Source organism: Leptosomus discolor, chromosome 7 (assembly GCF_034619465.1).
Source record: "Leptosomus discolor isolate bLepDis1 chromosome 7, bLepDis1.hap2, whole genome shotgun sequence".
Classification (NCBI taxonomy): Eukaryota; Metazoa; Chordata; class Aves; order Leptosomiformes; family Leptosomidae; genus Leptosomus; species Leptosomus discolor.
The window spans coordinates 46,308,919-46,330,153 of NC_141397.1; the positions used below are offsets into that span (position 1 = coordinate 46,308,919).

The 21,235-nt window shown below is 39.5% G+C and overlaps 1 protein-coding gene across 5 annotated transcripts in view; it reads right to left on the reverse strand.

Moving 5' to 3' along the window:
- Window positions 1-7: 7 nt before the first annotated feature.
- Window positions 8-21,235, reverse strand: part of WDFY1 (WD repeat and FYVE domain containing 1) — a 30,784-nt gene continuing 9,556 nt past the window's right edge. For 2 of the 5 annotated variants that reach the window (XM_086468623.1, XM_086468628.1), the window contains 10 exons: window positions 19,950-20,023; window positions 18,680-18,734; window positions 17,164-17,314; window positions 14,350-14,462; window positions 11,865-11,991; window positions 10,170-10,275; window positions 8,460-8,561; window positions 7,565-7,695; window positions 6,403-6,511; window positions 8-130 (listed from right to left, as the gene is read on the reverse strand). In XM_086468623.1, the coding sequence (XP_086324749.1) occupies window positions 8-130; window positions 6,403-6,511; window positions 7,565-7,695; window positions 8,460-8,561; window positions 10,170-10,275; window positions 11,865-11,991; window positions 14,350-14,462; window positions 17,164-17,314; window positions 18,680-18,734; window positions 19,950-20,023 (1,091 nt within the window). Of the gene's footprint in view, window positions 131-381; window positions 5,657-6,402; window positions 6,512-7,564; window positions 7,696-8,459; window positions 8,562-10,169; window positions 10,276-11,864; window positions 11,992-14,349; window positions 14,463-17,163; window positions 17,315-18,679; window positions 18,735-19,949; window positions 20,024-21,235 lie in introns of those variants that run through there. The other 3 variants (XR_015183570.1, XM_086468627.1, XM_086468626.1) reach the window with 3 other exon arrangements.

Consider the following 21,235-nt stretch of genomic DNA (forward strand, 5'->3'; position numbering starts at 1 on the left):
CTCACTCTTACAGATCAGGAGGCTCAGGCAAGCAGTTCAGTTGTGCTTCAAGAGCTATCACCTGTCTCAAGGAGCAGAACTCCAACATGGACATGCTGCTGTGGAGGAAACACGGAGGAGGAGCCACAAACTAAGAGAGAAAGGAGAAATGAATGAGAACAGAGAAAAGACAAAGGACAGTACTAGAACAGAAAAATGGCTGCGGCTTAGCAGCAACATCAAGGAATACTAGCAAGCAGTGCCCACTTTTGATCAGCAACACAGGGGTGTACTTCAGTTCATGAAAATTTAAAGAGTTCCGACAGAACAGGCACATAGATTTTGACACCAGCTGAAACCGTAAGGAAAACAGGCTTCAGAAAGAAAAATCAATATAGATAGTGAGAGTCATGGTACCTTCTTTATTTGAAAGACAGCTACAGTAACAAAGCTAAGAGCAAGTTAAACCCTATTCTGTGTCTTTCCCTATAAACAAGGTAAAGGGGAGAAAAGAATACACCTCCATAACATTTGTTATTGCAAGCCAGTTTCCTGAAGAACAGGGTAATATAAAGCATTTCAGAGGGGAAAAAAGGAAAGACCACTTATAAAAATACAGATGGGAAATGCTAGAGTCAACCTGTATTTCTACACAAATTTATCCTGGTTTTGAGCCTAAGCCTCTGGGTGTCTCTCAGAAAGCATGATTCATAGCGCCCCAGGGCCTTTGTATACAAAATCAACAGGACTTGCTTAGTAATTCAGTTGTAACAGCTACACATAAGGCAACCCAAGATATCTTTGTGACAAAAAGCAATTTATGAATGAAGGTACCAAATATTCTGCAGACAAGCCAGTCAATCCCACCCAAATTAGTGTAACACATCGAGAGTAAGCCAGAGAATATGGTTCAACTTCTCTGTGTGAGTAGATTATACAGTAAAACTGGTGAGAGACCCTGGGTACACAAGTGAGTTGGAGGGCAATCAGTTACGACAACTCTGAGCTGCTTGTATGTTTGGGGGAAAAAGGCCCATGCTATAGCATCAGAAAACAAAGTTTCTAATGACCCCATACATTTCAGTTTGTTTAAATGTTTCATATTTAATGAAAAAGAAATTATATAGATTTTATTACTGATACTATTTTGATACTTTCTTCCATTGCCAAAGTGATAGAACCAATAACACTGTCTTTGAATCTGTTCAGCTATTAGCTTTTACATATTAATAGAGTTTAGTTGACCACGCACAGCAACCTAGAGCCCATGCCCTTACTGCCTCCAAAAGGGCAAAAAAACCCCTTGCGGGATCATTTGGTAGCAGTCACTTAAGAGGTTGTTGAGAATGCTTGCCTCATATCCCCAAGAGAAGCAGAAAAAGCCTTCAAAGACCACATTGCAACTCACTGAAAGATGGTTAGTTGATGTCAAATTTTTTTTTTAAATGTTAAGCTGACAAATTCATCATTTTGTTTGATCATGGTATTTCACTGTAACTCAGATCATTCAGCACTGAGGACATCATCTACAGAGACAAAAAGCCTTAGAAAGCTTTCCTTCTGAAGTATGTAGTAGTAAGCCTGATCAACACAAAAATCTGTCCCTTCCCTGCATCTAGCGTATTCTAAATCTCCCCAATGAATAGTCAACAGCACACCAAAAAACTCATTGGGAAGACCTGACAAACAGCTTATCTGAAATTTAAATGAAGTTTGCAACATAAGGAATGTGAGAAGTGATCAATTATGCACTCTCATTTAGAAAACAAATACATGCATTTTAGTTCTTTCACTACAAGGACAATGTTTGCAGTTCTCAAACATTTGCAAACTTAACTAATCTAGCGTTCATATGACGTATTTAAAACATCCTATAAAATGGTCTACACAGATGTCTAAACAGGCTTTTCCGACTACAGATCAGTCACAGCTTCCTCCCAGTCAGTTTTTGTTGGAACTAGAAAACAGGGTATTTTGCCTTGGGAAAGGTGAGAAGTTCAAGCTGATCAAAATGAGTCGTGTCTTAAAAAAGTAAAGATTATAGTATATACCACACAGCCTACCCAGCCACCCCTTCAGAGGTGGAAAGAATTTGTGAAACCCTTTCAGATTCCTTCTTTTGCTCCTGAATACCCTAGGGAACAGCAAGCTAAGCTACATGTTAACAGGCAAACATTCAGGCATTTGAGTGTTAACAAAGCCAGCCAGTGCTGTATTTGAGCCTGTGAAGGCTGTAACTGTGATGGATAAGGATGCTTCCTAGCTTGTCCCCATCCTTTCTTTGTGAGAAAGCATCACGAGACAAGTGTAACCACCTCCTGTGGCTGCAGTTTGTAGCCTCGGTATATATTATATTGCAGACTCTGCTCATGCCATCCAGCATGAATTGGTATTTCTCCAATACCTCAGATAGGTCTGAGGGATCTCAGGGAAGGGGTTGATCCTCTGAAACTCTATGTTCTAAGAACCTTTGCAGACCTCTGAAGGGGAACCAGATGAACCAGAGAAGAAGTCTATACGAGCTGTCAAGCAGGACACAGGATAGGGTTATACATCCCTAGCTGGGACTAAGCAGCAGTTGTTTGTGTCTCAGCTCACTGGTTCATCATGGGCATTTAACCCCACTGCTGCAGCTCATTCAGCTCCAATACAACATATCTGACAAGCTCTCCCTCCAACCTAGAATTTGGACACGGGCCACATAAAGGAGGAGCCACAGCATACAATGGGGGTTGTGCATTCACAGAATGGAAGAAAAGATGGATCATCCAAATAGACTAAGTGAATATCAAGAAATATTTTATTGTACATGTAATCAAAGTTTAAAAAAACCAGACAAGAAGGAGCAAGGGACAGATTTATCTGGCATCTTTTAACTATGCAGGGTACAGAAATACAACTAGTAAAGGATTAGCACATATCAGTACCCTTTGCTCCCCTTCCCTGCCCCAACGAAGGAGGTTATACAAGCGAGATCAGTAATGCTTCAAATCAAGCCTTGTCAGTAATTGCACACTTGAACTGACATAGCTGAAGTATGTTCAGTTTCATGACAGAGTATATGCCTTCAAAATAGTTGTTTATAAACAAAAATACTCTTTAGTGGTTTGTAAGCATTACTCATTCAACACCAAGAGTATACTTAAATGACTAATGACTTAGCAGCCATAACTGTTGTTATATCTGAACCGACACTATCTTTAAGTATATGAATTATAGAAAATAGATTCCTTAGGTTTAACAATATGTAGTAGAGAATATATATTATCTAGTGGCAAAACTGTCATGTAAAGAAGCAGAGGAAGTATTCACAGGGAACGGGAGGAGCTGCATGCTGAGCAGGGGGCACGTTGACTAATCAGAACTAAAAAGGCTGAAGCTCAGGAGTGCTAGCTGCAAAGGAGTTACACCTCAGTATCATTGGTATAAGTTTCAGAACATCTGGTTTGAAAAATAGGCTATTCATCCCACACCTACAATCTCCCAGCTTAACTCATGACTCCAGATCCTCCTTACCTACCACAGTAGGATCTTAAACAGTTCTAGCAATATAACTCATGTTCTGCCTTACATGAGGAAGGCTTCCATTCTCTTCCAGAGCCAGATAGGAGGAAGTCTGAAAGTGAATGCAGAGCATTATCAGGGCTTATTCACCCCTTCAACCACTCAGTTTCCTTCCTAATTCAAAAGGCTGAAGGCCTTCAGAGCAGAAAGCTGCAACTTTTTTTCCACTACAAGCAAATTTTCTCTCAACAGCTTTGAAATATGCCTTCGCAAAAAATGTAAGCTATACAGCATGTAGTAAGGGATGGATCAAATCAGTGTGACAAGTGCTAAATCCCAAATTGAAGGCAAGACAAGTTTTGGGATTCCCACAAAAAAAAAAGGGATTTGTTTACTCTTCAGTGGCCCAATAAGCCTAGTGAAGAGACACTTCGCAAAACTTCCAGAGAAGGCAAACAAAGCCAGATCCAAAATAATAGTAACTAACATATTTTGGATTCTAATGCCCTTTGGAGACTATCAACTTTTTGGCTTAAAATGCAAGTGAATCATGACATGTTAATGATAGCACGATCTTCATCTATTTCAGCCTACAGCATGGTCCAACACAGATTATTAGTGTCAAGTTACACAGCTAGGACTTGAATTCACTAATGCTCATAGCACCACTTGATTGTTGCTGTAAATAAAGACAGTCTAACCCTTAAGTCCTCTGCCAGAAAGAGCCTATTACCTTTGATAGTTGTGCAACACCACCTATTCCAGGCCAGCTGACCTACACACATTTTTTTGTCCGCATACATATGCATCTGTTTTCAGAAAAATCTAAACAGCTCCAAGCTTAAACTCTATGACATATCACCTTAGCTTTCAAAGTTTCAGAGTAAGTTCTCCTTACAGTGCTCAAATGTAGGCAGTTCACACAACTGACAGACCAATATATTGGCAGTATCTCACTAGCTATTTCCTGTACATGCCAACTGCACAGTCATAAAAGCCTCCCAGCTCTTCTTCGTACTTCTCAGCTTTGAAATAGGAAAGGATGAATACAGGTATCTCAGGATTAACAGACCTAGGTGCAGAGGAAAAAAAGCAGCTGTTCTGTACCTCAGTAATTATTGCTCAGTATTTATCTGTTTTAAGCAACACCAAGGCAGTATTTGAATTTATGCTGCACTTTAGCAGAGACAGGTTCCCTACCATTAAAGCAATATCAGCCTTTCCACAGGAAAAAGTCTCTAAAATTTAGCTGGCCATTTTTTCTTAGCCCTTTTAACAAGGCAGATTTGCTTAGCTTCCCATTCTAACAGCATTATAGAGTGGTCAAAGTATATGGGTCGTACCTATGGCCTGTCTTTAAAGTAGAGTAGCTGGGTGGCACGTTTTCATAAGAAGTACAGAAGTTTATTAGCTATGCTAAAACAGTGCTTAAAGATCCTAGAATTGTTCAAGGAACTCACCAGCTACCTAAACATAAACAGTTGTCTCACAAAAGTGATTTCACTAATAACTGAACTTGAAGACAAACAGTACAAGAAAGCAAATAAAGGAAATCTTGTGTGATCAAAGGTTCTCTTAGCATCTCATCTGAAAGAGGCTACCTGTCACATTGAAGTATCTCCTCTTTCCATAGGAATAACCAACATACCTTTTGCAGGCAGTTTAGACAACGACTGCTCAAAAGTATTTCTACAGAACTGCTTTTTGGAAGAGAGAATAAGTTATTTTACTATTTGCACAAATTGAATTTACTACACTCATTGTACTGATAATGTTTTAGCTACAAGGTATCTGTACAAGATATACCAGCAGAGATAGCACATTGTTAACACTACATATGTAAACCGAGAAACAACAGGTCCTTTCATCAAGGTGTCATATTGCAGGTAAGCCATTTTACGTTAGTCCAAGAGGCTGCGAAACAGCACTTCGCACCAAGGAGATTCTTGGTGAGCCCAACAGAAAAGCTGTGCTCTACAAAGGTGACTGTCCATCCTGGAACAGCAGCAGAAGAATCAAGCAACCAGTGTTTGCAGTAATATTCTTAAGAAGGATTCCATTCATTCGGTGCATATTGCTGTACATAAGGTGCATAAACCTGTCAGGTATGAGATCAGCGTGAAGAGAAGCCAGTTGCAAGGCTGCAACCAACTACTGGTGTCATGTCCCAGATCTGGAAGAAAATATTGTGGAGAATTACATAGCATTATTATAAGACCTAAGAGGTACTTCTGTAAGAGGCATATAAGCAAACATAAAGACCTCCCTGGACACAAGGTAACAAATCTTGTTTAAACTATACTTGAGGAAAAGGTCATAGTTATACCAGCCTTACAAACCAAAGCCAAACTTAGGGCTCGGGAGAGTCTTCTAGCAGTTCTCTGTAGGTCCATGTTTTAAAAGTGCTATGTGGTTTGTTATAAGAATGCTTACAGAAAAACAGGGACAGACTGAAACAGTCTGAGTTCTGAAACAGTCTCAGTTCTGACACGCATGGCAGATGTCTAGCTTAAGCACAGCAAGATTCTTCATCAGTCTGATTTCCCAGTTACTGTCTCATAATCAGGGCTTTTAGTGGCAATGCTCCAAGAAGCCAGGGAGCTCAGAGTAAAGGTAGCCTGCACGTTTCACCATGTCTGCGTCTCTAAGGCCACTGGCAGATTCTCCTACTGCTGGTGCCTGCTTTGCTTGTCCAGAGCACACCAACAGTAACCAGTTCTGACAGCTACACTCCACACAGTGGAGTTACAGATCATTTCCTCATTCAGCTGCAGGAAGAACAGTCTGCAATAAATATGATTCTTGCTACCCACAGCAGTTAGCTTTGTAGCAACAGCTGTCAGAAAGAAAAAAGTATATACAAATGCTAGTTCTCTATTAAATATCTCTAATAAATGCAGGAAAGAGGTACATGAATACCTTCACAATCCGGTCGCTCCCACAAGTCACCATTAGCCCTCTGGAGATGTCCATGGACATATGTGAAATGTTGTGTTTTCCTTCATGAAAGGTTGCCAAGGAAGTACGGCTACAGGAGAACAATTCAAATGAAAGCCAGCCATCAGATGAAACTTGATGGCATCATTTTAGCAGTGCAAAATAAACTGACAAGAAAATTAAGTTGCTCAAATACTAATAAATCAGTCCTGAGAACTACAGTGCCATATTAAAGGAGACAGAATTAAATTAGCAAGTCATACTAAGGCATTGCTTAGATAGTTGTACAGGTGTGACATTTCCTGGTGTTCTGCAGCCTGGATGTTAATAACACTAGAGCAGAAGTGCAACACTGTGTTAGTAAATAATTCTACTCTTGATTATAAAGTCAAGCTCAGCTACATTTTTTCCTGCTGGCTATAGTGAGTCAACTAGGGCACAGCACCTCCCTTTTTCAAAAAACTGCAACAAACAAAACCCCCCACTAACCAAGAAACCCGCAACAAACAACACCACCACAAAAAAAGCCCCAAACACCCCAAAAATTGGTATCTGACTGCTCTGGTCCTTTAGCACTCCAGATGTCCAAGGAGGTGACAAATATTGAACAGTGAAGTGCTGTTCAAATCTAGATAAAAAGACGGTTCCCTTTATTGCTAAGAAAAGTTTAATGAGACAGCAAATTATGTTTAACACAATTTGCTTAGGGAAAATAGTGTTGGTCTGTGAAGAATATTTCTAGAGAAACTGTTTTCAGTAAATGTATATGAACTAATGCATATACATCCTGGCAGCTGTGTTTCACATTGTCAGGCACTCATTTAGCAATTTTAAGTGCAAGCAATAGCCTTTACCTACACAAAAATCTTGAGTCAAATGTTTCAACTCTAGATCTGGGCTCATGGAAAAGAAGAAATAAAGTGGAGAAAAAAGTTGTAACAGCACACCTGACACAAATCAGCTTGCAGAGCCAGTTGAGGGATCTCTGCCCTTGTGGTGCCTTGAGTGGCCAAGGCAAAGGTGGCCTATTAGCACAGAGTCAGCTTGGCACATTTGTGTAGCACTGCGTGTGTGGATGCAGAGCAAGCACAGTGTTTCTGCACCTCAGCAGAATTACTTTAACTTATTTCTCCTCAATACTCACTCTTCATCCTTGATTGACTCAAAACAGGAATCACAGACACGGACCTGGAACTCAAATCCCATGATCGGGTAGCTTGACCGTTTGGTACTGCACTTGCCACACACTGCTTGCCCACATTTTCTGCAATGATGCTTCATGGACAAAGAAGAAAACAAACAAACAAAAAGACCCGCTATATTGTGCCACTTGACCACCTTATCAGGTGTTCACTGAACAACAAAGCTTCTGTTCTGCAACCTGTTAGGAAGCAACCTGTTAGGAAGTCTTCAGTTATTCAACCAAAGACCATGGAGTTCTGAACAGTCTTCTTGGCCATTAAAGGGTTCACCTCTATATTCTCCCTGTCTATCCTCTTCTCCTTTTGGAAGCTCCTTCTGGGAGCAGGGGAAAAAAGAGGGTTGAACAAGCAACAAAGGAAAGAAGTCTAAGAAAGTCAGAAACAGACGAGTGTCTTGGTGCCTGTCCAGTCCCTCCAAAAAGAAAGCTATCTGGAAATCTTTCACATTCTAGCCCAGTAACAGCAGGGCTATCACTGCTTCACTGAGTATCCTACAACACTAGGCTGCAATTTACTCAGCTATGGGGCATTGTGCGCCACTTGGCACAACATTTGAGGATTAGCTGTCCACAGCTCCAGGGCATACACATATTCCGAGAAATTCAACAGAGCACTCCCAGCCTGCTTTGCCCCACATGACAGAAATTTGATGCAACACTTTCCATAGAATCTGGAAATTTCTTAGCACTGCCTAGAAGCTGTGAACTCTCAATAAACCCTCACTTCAAAGCAGCAAAAATACCAACGGTTTAAAAGATCTAACAGCTTTAGTGGTTTTCTGTTTGCATTTTGCTTAAGTGCTGAAGTACAGTTAAGTACTCAAAGGAGCGATCTCACCTGTCTCAACCCTAATGTCTTTGTGTCCCACATTTGCTTTATATTCCAGAAGAAAGGCTGTTCACACTTCTGACAGGAATCACTTTCTAGCCATTGAGGAGCCTACAAAAGAGCAAGAGATGCAAGCAATCAGAATTATTCTTCCTCGTACAACAGCCATGGAAGTTTGCTTCAAGAACCCAAAGTAAAGTTTTACTTGGAAAGATGCCCTGTCTCAGCTCTGGACATTAGAACAACAGATTGCCTAGGGTATAGCTCATAGGAAGTTTAGTACAAAAAAACCCCAAACCCCCAGACTACAGTTATTTGTTACCCACACACCTCTTATACTTTTTAAGCCTACTGCCTTAATAAGAAAAACAATTCAAAGACCTAAGTTATTAAACTTGCTGCAGGCATTCATTCTGGTTGCCTAGATGTAGAGTATCTTCCTATTCTTTTCATCTCAGCTTCAGGCATTAAGTAGGAGGTAAAAATCTGCAACACTACCAACACTATTACCAACATACAGTTGGAACTGCACAAGATCAATAGTACAGCTGTCAGTGGAGTTATCATTCCTTCTAATCAACAGAGTCTGCCTTCCAGTCCTAATGTGCATTAGTGCATATTTGAAGATATCCTATAACATGACTCACTAGCTTATGCTTCAGAGGCAGTATGATCATCATCCTTCAAACATTTAACTACTTTGCTTTTGGATTAGGCATGATTATATTTTTCCAATGAGTTCTGAGACATCACAGCTGTTCTACGTTAACCACATTATTCTAATTGCATTAAAACTGTCTATTATTTAAAAGATCCCTTAATTATTGCATGCAGATCCAGAAGAGAAACGGTCACATCTTGTTTTCCCAATTGTATTATAAGCCAATTCCTTGCAACCACAAAGTTTCATAATAATCACAGAAGTTTTGAAGAGAGATCATCATGCTGAAAATGTCAGGAGCATCACATACAGCACTCAGTGTCTTTAAGGTGACAGCTCAACACATGTCAGAAAACAGTTCTTAATCATGACACTTGCATTTAAGAAAAAGCAACAAGGCAAGGAAGGCTGAACCTTAAATATTGCTTTATGGGGGCAACCAAAACTAACTCCTATAAGTATGGTTTAACCAAAGATATTAGTAATACACACCTTCTCAGCTCCTATGATGGATAGTAACTGATGTAGAAAGAATGTGCATGGCAGGCACAGTTGCTGAGGTCTCTAAAAAAAAAAAGTTGTCTGGGGACTGAATCTCTATGTTCTGAACTGTATCTCAAAACTGCATCTCAAAAACAGCATCTCACTTCTTTACCTCCTTTGATATGAGTTGAGAACTTATTTCAAGACTGTTGAAGCACAGTCCCTTGGTTTCTTTACTGCAAAAGCTTTAGAGCGTTGCAGCAGCAAGGCCTGTAGCCATTCCAGTGAACACATTGTCTCATTGAGATAAAACTCTGAGTTTTATCTCAGTCCCAAGCCTGTCCTGCACTTCTCCTGTGCTGGGACTCCATCTACTACAACGCAGTATGAAGAGCCACTAGAACAGAGCAAGTTTTAATAATATCACTCAGCTTTCAAGTTTCAGGCAATGTGAGGAAAACACCCTGCAGAACTGACTAAGCAAAGCCACATCAGCCCCTGAAAAGGGGGGAAAAAAAAAAAAAAGAAGACATTTAAAAAAAAAATAAAAATCTTTGACCTCGACAGGATCTTACCTCTTCTCGGCTGATATCCATGTTCCAAACAGCAATTCCCCCATCAGCTGAACAAGATACCAGCTGCCGTGTCAGCTGGATGTAACAGATAGCCTGCACCTTGTCACTGCAGACAAAGTAGACATTAACAGGTATTTAAATAAAGCTTAGTTTCCCAGCAAACCCCGATTTATCCTTGTAAAGCTACCTAGGAAGCCAAAACTGATTTCCAAACACTTTGCTGTCTACCAGGTAAAGCTATGAAAATGAGTGAACAGATGCTGTCTCCTAGCATCAGGATGTTGCCTAGAACAGCGTTCTCACAGGCTTGACCAGAATACCAGAGTACAGTTCCTTGTTAACATTTGCTGGCAGTAAGCATTGACAGCGAGCCGAGTGTCAACTGGCTCAGAGTGTGCGTGCAAATACTGTTCTGTGTTGGCAAGGAGAGCCAGTTATCAAAACAGAGACAACTGGAAAAATAAAGAGAAATATTTGTTTCAAGATACAGTTAGGAAGCAGATGGAGCTTCCACTTTTGCTAACAAATCACAGTAAGTCTGTAGCTGCAAAGCAAAGCATGCATTCACCAGTAAGACAGTTTAACCCTAAATAAAGTCATGGCAAAATAAAAGTCTATGCCAAGAAACTAAACAAAGGATCTCAACGGTGTTAAACTGCTTTGCAACATCCAAGTTGAATTTAAAAAGGCCATTCTGCTTCTCAGAACTTACTTTCCCATTCAGTATGAAGTTTGACGCTAAGTGTGATGTTTGAAGAGAAACTAATAGTGTTATAAGTCTTCACCAGGACGCATGATGCAGTAGTAACAGCAGTATAAAGTCCTCCAGTGACTGACTTCAGTTACTGTTTTGTAACCAGTACTCTATTATTAGTTCTTTAGCCATAAAACTAAATCCTCAAGATTTAACAAGAGTTCTAGGGCTAAGGCTATCAGTCTTGATCAAAGGTGGATGAAGGCATCTATGGAATTAGACAAGAGGAGAATGCACTATGCAAATACATCTTTAAACATAAACAAGATCTCTACTACCACTGTATTTCTAAGTAGAATATATCTTCAGTGGTAAACTGCTTGTCAGACTGAATTAAGGCCCTAGATTTAAAAATGGCAGCTAGTGTTGTGTCTCTGTAAAAATAAAGAGCTGATTAAGTACAGACAACTAACTACCTAATCCACAGAACAGTGGAGATGTGACATACTTTTCTGGTCAAGAGACCACCCCTGTAATTTAGCTAATCAGTTTATCACCTCACTGATAGAAAGAGACAGAGAACAGGAACATAGCAAAGCTTATTCTACATGGGTACACAAACATGCTTATACAATTAAGTTTCTAGCCCCACCCTCACAGGAAACTCAGTTTAGTATTTACAATACAAAAGCATGCAACTTCTACATAAAGTCCAAGCAAGATGACATAGGAATTTTACCCACCTCTTTCTATAACCTACTTCTATATTGTGTTCTCACTACCCATGGTTTAGAAGTATCAAACATGAACAAAAAAAAAGATTGACTAATGCTTTCCTAGTGCTGATTATCCACCTTCCCCCTCAAAGTCCTCAGAGCTGGGCAAAAAGTTATTTTCTCCACTACTGACAAAGATTCAAATATCTTGCCATGCTATTCAGTCTTCTTGGGACTCTGTGTTCGTTAGAGAACATGTAGGAAAAATAAGGCACCATTACATACTGATGTCCCTGGAGCAGCAGTGTTCGCCCCTTCCTTCCACCAATGTCCCACATGATAATGCTGTGATCAGAGGCACCTGAGAAGAGCAGTCGTTGAACAGGATCCCACCACAGGGAAGTAATACTTCCTAGGAAAGAACATTCTGCAGTTAGATCTAAGAGAGCCACTCACCAACACAAATATGCTCTTCTGGGTCATTACAGTGAAACCTGAGGTACTCCCTTACTACAGTAACAGATACTGAAAGCCTTAAGGCAAAGGACAGAATGCAACAGCAAGACACAGTCCTGCTAGAGAGGCAAAGAGCATCTGACAACAGAAAAAACATCCCTAAGAAGAAAGTTAGATACAAAGCAAAACCCAGAAAGTTTAAGTTACTAGCTTTCTGCCCCTTGTATTTAGGTAGTCGGTTTTAAGAGTTGGCAGGCTGCTACGCAATCTTTGGAAGGTGAAAATTATTAAAACTTTATTGTAGAGACTAGTCTCTGCTTGGACAGTAAGGTGCTTGGTCAGCGATTGCAGGACATCGTGCAGTGTTCAAGGGTAAACCAACTGCCTTAGGTAACCATTTACAACCTTAAAATAGTTGGAAGAAGAAACTACATAACAGTTTCACTTCTGTTAGCAAATCTGACCACTACATACTAAATTACAAAACTAGATTTCTGAAGGCCCAACCTGACTGTGCACCTCATTAGTCAGACATAGAAAGAAATGAGTCATCTGGCAGTAGCAGTCTAATATTAAACCCATATATATGGTAATGTAGACAGGAGACTAAAGAAATAATTTTGTCACTCATGCCACCTATAGTTTTGAAGTTGCAGGAACGTCTTATTCCCTTACAGACATCCTTCCCTTTAAAGAATCCTTCCACTCCTCAGTTGTCATCAAAAGCCTTGTTAGTCTGAAAGCAAGATGAACGCTAATTACAGCTCAAATCAGTCCTTTCCAGCTCTCTGAAGCAAGAGATTTTTCTTGCCTCCTTTAGGGCTACACTCTTTTCAGACTGATGCATTTGGGAATAGTTGTCTCAGAACAGTGAGCATCTGCACCATGAAAGGCAGTTCGAGTATTATCTCAGCATTATGCAGAGCAGGCTGTTAAGTATGGAGAACTGTGGAAGCTGACTGTTGAAGGACAATCTCTAAAACCATTTAAACTGCAACGCAAACACTGCCATCAATTAAAGGAAAAAAAGCTGTTTCTGCCCCTCAAATTTAATCACCTTTTCTACTAGATCAATTCTTGTTTTGATGATCACAATCCCCTTAGGGAACTTATATTAGCCAAAGTTGTCTGCTGAAATCACTGAGTAGATAGAATATGCACCTTACATAATGCCCCATCAAGACATACTGCTGTCAGACTAACAATAACATCTATCAAGGAGTTGCATTTGAACACAGAGTAGTGCAAAAGCATACAGACATAAAGGAGTCTCTAGGGCCAGGAGAATTATTTTGCTCTTAACTGAAACAACCTGAAATTCTGCTTTAAAGCAGAAGAGGCATTTATCATTTGAAAACCTCAGCTTGCCTCCAGCATTTAAAAACCAGCTTTATCATTTTAGTCATCTGCAAATCGAGTCTACCCAGCTTTAACAATATCTAGTCTATACTTAGAGATATTAAACAAGGAAGCTTTTTCCATTGGGTCAGAGACTCATGACCCAAACACAAACTAGTCAGCTGATTTGAAAGTTGCCAGTACCACATGGGGAGAGGCATTAAGTCTTGTTTATTTCTCTCAGCCTATTATTAAATTACACATTCCTCTGTGATTTGCATTCTTGCCTTACTCATTACAGCAGACAGAGCCTCCATATCATGTTACAGACTATTTGAGTCTTCATTTGATATAAGGACTCCAGCTGTACTAGAAAAGATGAGACATTTGTCTTTGACTAGACAGTTTTGATTCTAAAAGTCTCTCTAGATTTCTTGCATATAGTTTAGTTTCATCTAAACATAGGAAACTGAACTAGAGTTTCATGAAAACTGATCACAACAGCAAAGTCTGCATTGGGAACAATTAAATTCCTTTTTAGAATCTAGAATGGAGGTTGCTAAAGCTGTTTTAGGTATTACTATAGTACAAGGTCTCCAGACAAAAAAAAAAAAAAAAAAAAGAACACATTCTGTCCTTTCTTTTCAATGTTAAGTAGACTGAAGTTTTTAAAGATGGCCATCTAGTGGATAATGAGTGTTTAACTGAATGCATATGTTTTATCTTTATTTTTCATCTATAATAAAAATGTCAGTATTTACAAGGCTAAGACTTCCCCTTAGCAAGAACGTGTCTGTTCTTTAACGGATAGTCATATGTAAAGCTTTGAACAGCTTCTGATAACTACTACCCTGCACTAGTTGTTTATTCAATATCTATGCTTACGAGGTAGATACCCAACTGAACATCTCATCCCAATTTACAAAGAGGTACTATAAACAGGGTCAAGTGGAATTAAGAGGAAGAGTTACTTTACCTTCATGCCCTTTGAGTGTTGTGATAACTGAGCATGTATTCTGCTCAAGCTTCAGGAGAGTGATCTGTCCAGAATAATCACCAATGAATGCATGCCGAGTTTCATGATCGTATCTGAACACCAGTAAAGGAGAAGCCTCATTTACTCTTAGGAGTATTTTACAGGACTGAAACAGCACAGCTGTCAGCTACAGAGTCTAAACAAATTGGAAAAGAACATTTTAATATGCCAATTATTTACATAACTACTTCTAAAGGGGTTGAATACCATAATAGTTAAACTTTTTTCATTACTCTCTTCTCACACTCCCCTACATGTGCAAGTAAGACAATATGGAAAATAACGGAGAAAAGTTTTAGAAAAAACTCATGGAGAATCCATGAGATAATCTCACCCCTGGTTTAAGGCAAGCCAAGTACATTTAGACCATTCCTAGCAGGTATTCACACTCATGCTCTTCTCCAAGAGATGTCAGAACTCCTCAGGCTACTTGTTGAAGTGTAGAGGTACCATTAGGAGCATGTCACTGGGCATTGGGTGGCATTCAGTCTTACCTACTATCTGCTTTTATAAACTCTTAGTTTTCTAGCATGTTATGCCCCCAGGATAGGAAAACTAAGATACAAGGATGTTAACCCTCCACAGCTAGTTTACCTTACAGTGGAAGCATACGCCCAATGTTCTAGCTACTGAGAAGGTGAGAACCTAATTCCTTGTTCTGTTCTCTGCACTTTCAGGTTTGCTCATGCAGGTCCTTGAGCATGGTATCGAAGACTGAACTGTATTTCAGAAAGGGTTCTGTCATTTAACACTGACATAAAAGCCACACCACATCCTAATACAGGATCTATTAACAAGGTGTCAAAAGTAGTATAGATCATAACAGTTTTCTGATACTCAGGTTTTGTCACTATATAACTACTGTCTCCAGAAACTAAAGCATAGCAAGCTGGATGGAACTAGATCATTTTCTGCCTTTAGAAGACTGTTGCTATTCAGGATAGAAGCAAGAGCTATGAAAAACCCATTCAGCTGATGCCACATAACCCAAGAGTTGTGTATAAACTCACCTGTCCTCCCAGAGCCACACAAAACCACAAGCAACAACTGGCAAAGTAGCCTATTCTATGCAACAGAAAAAACTAACTTTAAAACGTCAGTGTACCAAAAAGCCCACCACAATAAATGAAAAAGCAGAGGTTTTGCCACCTGATGACATTCTGAAATCTCTTAAGTCTTCAGAATCCTGAGACAAACAAGACACTTTCCACAAATCCACTAAGTCCCTGAACATGTGATCCTTTCTTCATCTTGGAAGTTCAGGCTAGCATTATCCCCACTAATCCAGTAAAGATTAGGCACTCTGCTGTGTTTTTCAGAAGCTTACACATAATATACATTAACAAATAACCCCTAAGGAACTTCCTGACAGGAAGACCAAGCACCTAGTACACGCACCCGAAAGCTAGTTCTTCCAAACACGAGTCCAAAGGCAGGATCAATTACAATGCATTTTTAAATGTCATGGTTTTCAGTGGAAATTTATTTTTATCTTTATAGAAAAGGTCATATTTTTCTCCATTTTCATAATAAACTGTTCCATTATTTGCAATAGCATTAGCTATAGAACCCATTGAATTCAAATAGTGAGGCTCAGAAGCACCAAAGCATTCTGTGAGCTAGTCTCTTAACACACACACCCCCCGCAGTATTAACCCAGCTCTATCCGTGTTACATTCAGCTGAGGGGAGCTGTGCATGAAAAGTTTTATAGGACACAACTCGCCTCAACTTTAAAACAAGGATAGCAAAAAAAAGAGCAACAGTATAACACCACAAATCTGTCAGCTCTTCAGTCAGTAAGGCAGTGTCTGCACAGGTGGGAGACCTCAGAAGACTAGACATGCTGCTGGCAACCAAGCAATTAGCTTTCCTCCTAGTTTCTTAGCACCACACAGGTGTACAGAAATTCTGGAGAGGTCTTTATTTTTCTAAGAGATGTAGTTGACCTCTTTCAGCTTTTGAATCATGCCACTTCTACAACATTACTGCCATTAAGCCTCATACACCAACCAGTACCTCCAGCTACTGTTCAGCCACATCTAAACTGCCACTATTAACAAGTGCTAAAAAACAGGTTTAGAATTTAAAGTATTTAACTCACGCTCAAAAGTTTTGATATATGAACTACATTTTAAGCTACTCTGTTTCTAAGTCTTTTACATAGGATAAAGAATGCCCTGAAGTACTTATAGCTGAGTGAACAACCAGAGTTCTTAAGCTACAAATGCTGCAGTTACAAGCAATTTGCAGGAAAGCAAACTGCACACAGACAAATTACTGCTAGCAATGAATAAAGTTGCAATGTACCCTGTAGCTTAAAGATATAAAAGATGCACATGAGCAAAGACATAAAAATTAAAGCAGTCCAAAGGGTTTTCACAACGTTTTATGCTCCAGAAGGACTCAAATGCACACTGGCATCTGTTGAACAAAGTGACTTGCCTAGGACATATACAGGCCAGGCTATAGCTACAGTTACTAGTCACTTCCACAAGATGCTACAGACAAATATCTCAAAATCAGGAACTAGTACACACTGAGATTTCTGTAACTCAAGGTCACAACATCCTCTTCTACCATCTAACAACAGCTAACAGAATAAAGGTATTAAACATCTAATCAGAATAAAGATTGGCAGACTTGCAAGAGATTTCATTCTAGCTTTTTTACATGAAAAGCAGGGAACAAATTGAGCTGAAGGAAAAAAAGTACTCTTCCAGTTTCAGAGTAGCAATCATTTTGCAAAGGATACTGTAGACATGAAGCCCAAGAGGTGAAGTAATGTCTTCCCAGCATACTCCCACTCCTGGTGCACATCCAGCTGATACACTTGTCATGACCAGTGCTGATAACCCACTCTGATGCCAGGCAGAAAGTAATAGCAGACACTCGATTCTGATGAGCTGTGGGAAGAAAAATATTCTGGCTAGTTTTTCCTAAAAATCAAAGTGATATGTTCTTATGTTCTAATTCAGAGAGCCGCAGGTTGAAGATGATATCTAAGCAATGCCCCATGGAGACATTTTTATCATCATACTCTACTTGCCTCTAGGCTGAATTAAAGGGCTAGCATTGTTCTGTTTGGTATTTGCCTTCTGAATAGCTTAAGTGAATCAAACATGTCAGTCAGCTAATTTAAGCTTTTCTTCCACAGAGAGAGAAGCTGAGTTCAGCCCAGATACCCAAGATGCTCTGGTTAAGGAGCAGGCAAACCCACATCTTCCTCTAGTTAGGCCAGGACTTCTGGGGAGTAATGTAACACATGTAAAAACCTTAATTGCTTTCTTTAAGTGCTTCTTTTCCTGACCGCAGGGGGGCTATGCTCAAATTCATGCTTTCAAGCACCTGAAAGTGTATCTTGTCCACAGCATTCAAACCGCTACCTGCGACAGCAAACAAATCCCACCCAGGTTTGTTTAGAATGCTGCCACTAAGCAACAAGTTACACGAGCATTAGAAAGAAGCTTCCCCTGCCCTCCAAGATGCAAGTACTTCCCTTGACTGAGTTGTCAACTCATCTTCCTTAGGATAAAGCGGGGTTTTGTTGCTTTAAGAACAAGGTCTTTTATTCCTAAGCAAGAACATTGTTTCTATCAGCATCAGGGAGTCATAAGACAAACTGCACTTTGTTTTGCTACATAATCTGCAGTCTTTAAGAGTCTCCTTCAGGCCTTCCACACTAATATTCCAATTTTAACCAGCAATCGAGTTTTGTATTTTTTTTAAGAATGTGCAGACAAATGCTGAAATTAGCATCTTCATATATATATTAGAACAATCCCTATTCCCCATGTACTGGAAAAATAAGACCTTTTTCATCCCTACTGCTCTTCTAAGATGACGGAGAAGGCAAGGACTTATTTTCAGCTAGAAGTAACCAAGTCCAGCAATTACAGATAGTAAGGATGTAAACTGCAAATATCAAAATGCACCTTTGGAAAGCTCTTACCCTAACACTCATGCAGGATAACTACTCCCCTTGAAGAGCAAAATCTGAACTCGCTAATTCGGGCTCATTATACTCAGAGGCTGACGATGTAGTGCATTTAATGATAATGAGCGCAACTCCAACTAAGCTGACTGAGGATTACTCAATAACATAACATTTATCTTATGGCAGTTATCTCCAACTAAGTGACAACTACAAGGTCATTCAGATTTAAAGCATATTTGGACTTGATTAATCTGTGACCGTGTCCAGTTTTCCATGCATTTTGGATGCCTTCCCTTCACACAAATGTTAGTGTAGATACTAGTTAACAGTTTACCTGGATAGGTCTTCACAAAGTTCATCTTGTTAAAGTCCTCTGAAATATGAAACTCCTAAAAGCAAAGTGGAACAGTTAGAAAAGATACTGCAGTGACATAAGCAATATTGATACCCAAAACAGGGCAGTAACTCCAGAGGCCAGAATTTGCATAGCAGCAATATATCTCACTAAAAACTGGCAGTTTCTCAGGCTGAAGCATAGCACACTGACACACCAACTGTAAATAAAGGTTACTAGTGAACTACGTCTTCAACAGGGAGCATCCTTTCAGAACCATTTGCTGAAAGAGATTACAGGAAGAGATAAGATCTCGTTTGTCCCCAACAGGAGCAAACAAAACTGCACCCTGTAGTATTTAGGATAAAGTATCTGAGACTTCATAATGGACAGATTTGTGAGAGTATTCTCTATTTGATCCACTAGGCTTACTGAAATTTTAAAAGTCTCAGCTTACAATTTCAAGTAGTTATCACTAGAATCACTATTCTATGAAGCTCTGTGTAGACTATTCACAGTAGTTATCAGTAGAATCACTATTTATGATACTCATGCAGTACCCTGGCTCCTTATAGGACAGTTATTATTTGACCTTATTTTCATAGAGAAAGGAAACCTTTAAAGCATCCGAGAGTCATAAGATTCTTCTCCTTTGCCAAGAAAGGATGGGAAGAATACGGATCCACTTTCTGTTCTGCCACATGTATCTGCTCTCCAGGAGAGGGACAGCAATTACAGCAAGAGTACAGCAAGACAAAACAAAGACTCTCAGAAAGGAAAGAAACCAAGCCTGGCTCTTGTAATTTTAGAGCTAGTGTTGAAACCTCCATGTCATAAAAAGATCTGCAGCAAGAAGATTCAGAGACATGTGCATGGAGAGATACAGTCAGATCCACACTTCTGGCCAGATGCAAGCTAGCTGCAGTTCACAACCCCTTTTAGTGCACCTCCATAGAACTCTGCCCAGCAGAATGTACTCCTGAAAATAATTCCTTGATGAAGTGTAATTGTTTAGGTCCACTGCTACACTAATTGCTCAATGACTTCTTGAGGCTAGCTGGCTCACATCTAGCCAAAAGAACCCTTGTTTATTTGCAGTCCTCCCATGTACACCTCAGGTGAACTGCCAAGAAGTTCAGCCATTTAGAAGTAGCTGCATTCCAAAAAGAAGGGAAAGAAAACAAACTATCAGCTGCCAGCAACACCTGGTGCTCACAGTAAATCTAAGCAATTTTAATCTACATTCTGAAGAAAAGTCACAGCAACTTACCATGATCGCTCCATTATCCTGGCCTACAAATATTTGTCTGCTATCATGATGATAAGCCATGGCTGAACATGGTGCTGTCAAAAAAAGCAAGCAAATTACAGTTATTGAAACAGAGGCATTAGGATATACATGACTTTTAATAAAACCAGTTCTTTCCCTCAGGACAAAAGCTATTTAATCTTAAGTAGCTTGATAGAAATTAGTTTGCATAGATAACGTCTCTTGGTAAGACAGTTAAATTCCTATATATGAAGCTGAGGAAAAGTACACTACTGCAGTAACTCAGATATACCACTAGGAACCACAGGCAAACATGACTTCCACAAGCTGCAACTCAGTAAGAGGGATTTTACACAGGCTGAAAGCCTAGCTAGCAGCAGCATGTGCAGATGGTTACACTTAAGAACTTGAGCTCACTAAAATTATCTCAAATGGAGCCTCAAGTTGTATACAAGAACAGTATTCCATTCTTTACATTTGAGGATTGTCTCATTAGACAAAGTACTAGACAGAAATATGTAATTGCATGTCAACTTCATATGGAATCATGTCTCAACACCTGCAACTTTAAGGAGACTCATGTTTTTGAGATTACATGTAATAAAATCTTTTAGCAGAAAACCTCTGAAGACCTACTTCTCTTTTTGAAAGTAAGAGCTAAAATAGATGTGAAAAGCAATGACAACAAAATTACAAAATGTCCTAATGAAAATTTTGCAAAAGCATTTCACTGAAGAATGTCCTCATTAAACTTGCAAATTACAAGGATGAGAAGGATACAGTGTTCTAAAGTAAGACCTTCTTCTCCAAGACCCTCTGAAAATGTGGCCTTGAAGGTGCTTTTAGAAATTTAAAGCCAGACAGGACAGTCTGGAATATTACAGTGGTCATACTGCACAGGGACAAGTCCATCCCTTGGAACTACCTACAGGAATAGTATTTTGTATAAACCTTTTTAGAGCACAATCTGAATAGTCTATTTAGAAAACCAATAAATGGAGCAACCACTGTAATTTTGAGCAACCGTTAGCAAAAAAAAAAAAAAAAAAAAAAAAAGCGATTACAGCCAGTACTTCTAATCTAGTCCTAGGCTACTCAGCCTGCAGCTGAAAAGACACAGAATGTCAATGAGTCCAATTCTTTGGTCTTCACTTAACATTTGTACACAAATTACTGCAGAAATTGCCATTCCAAAGACTACCCTTTGTTTGTATGATGTTTTATTTTGTCATGGTATTCCTTCCTTCTATACATGGTATGTGTCTAGGTAGTAACTCTACATTAAA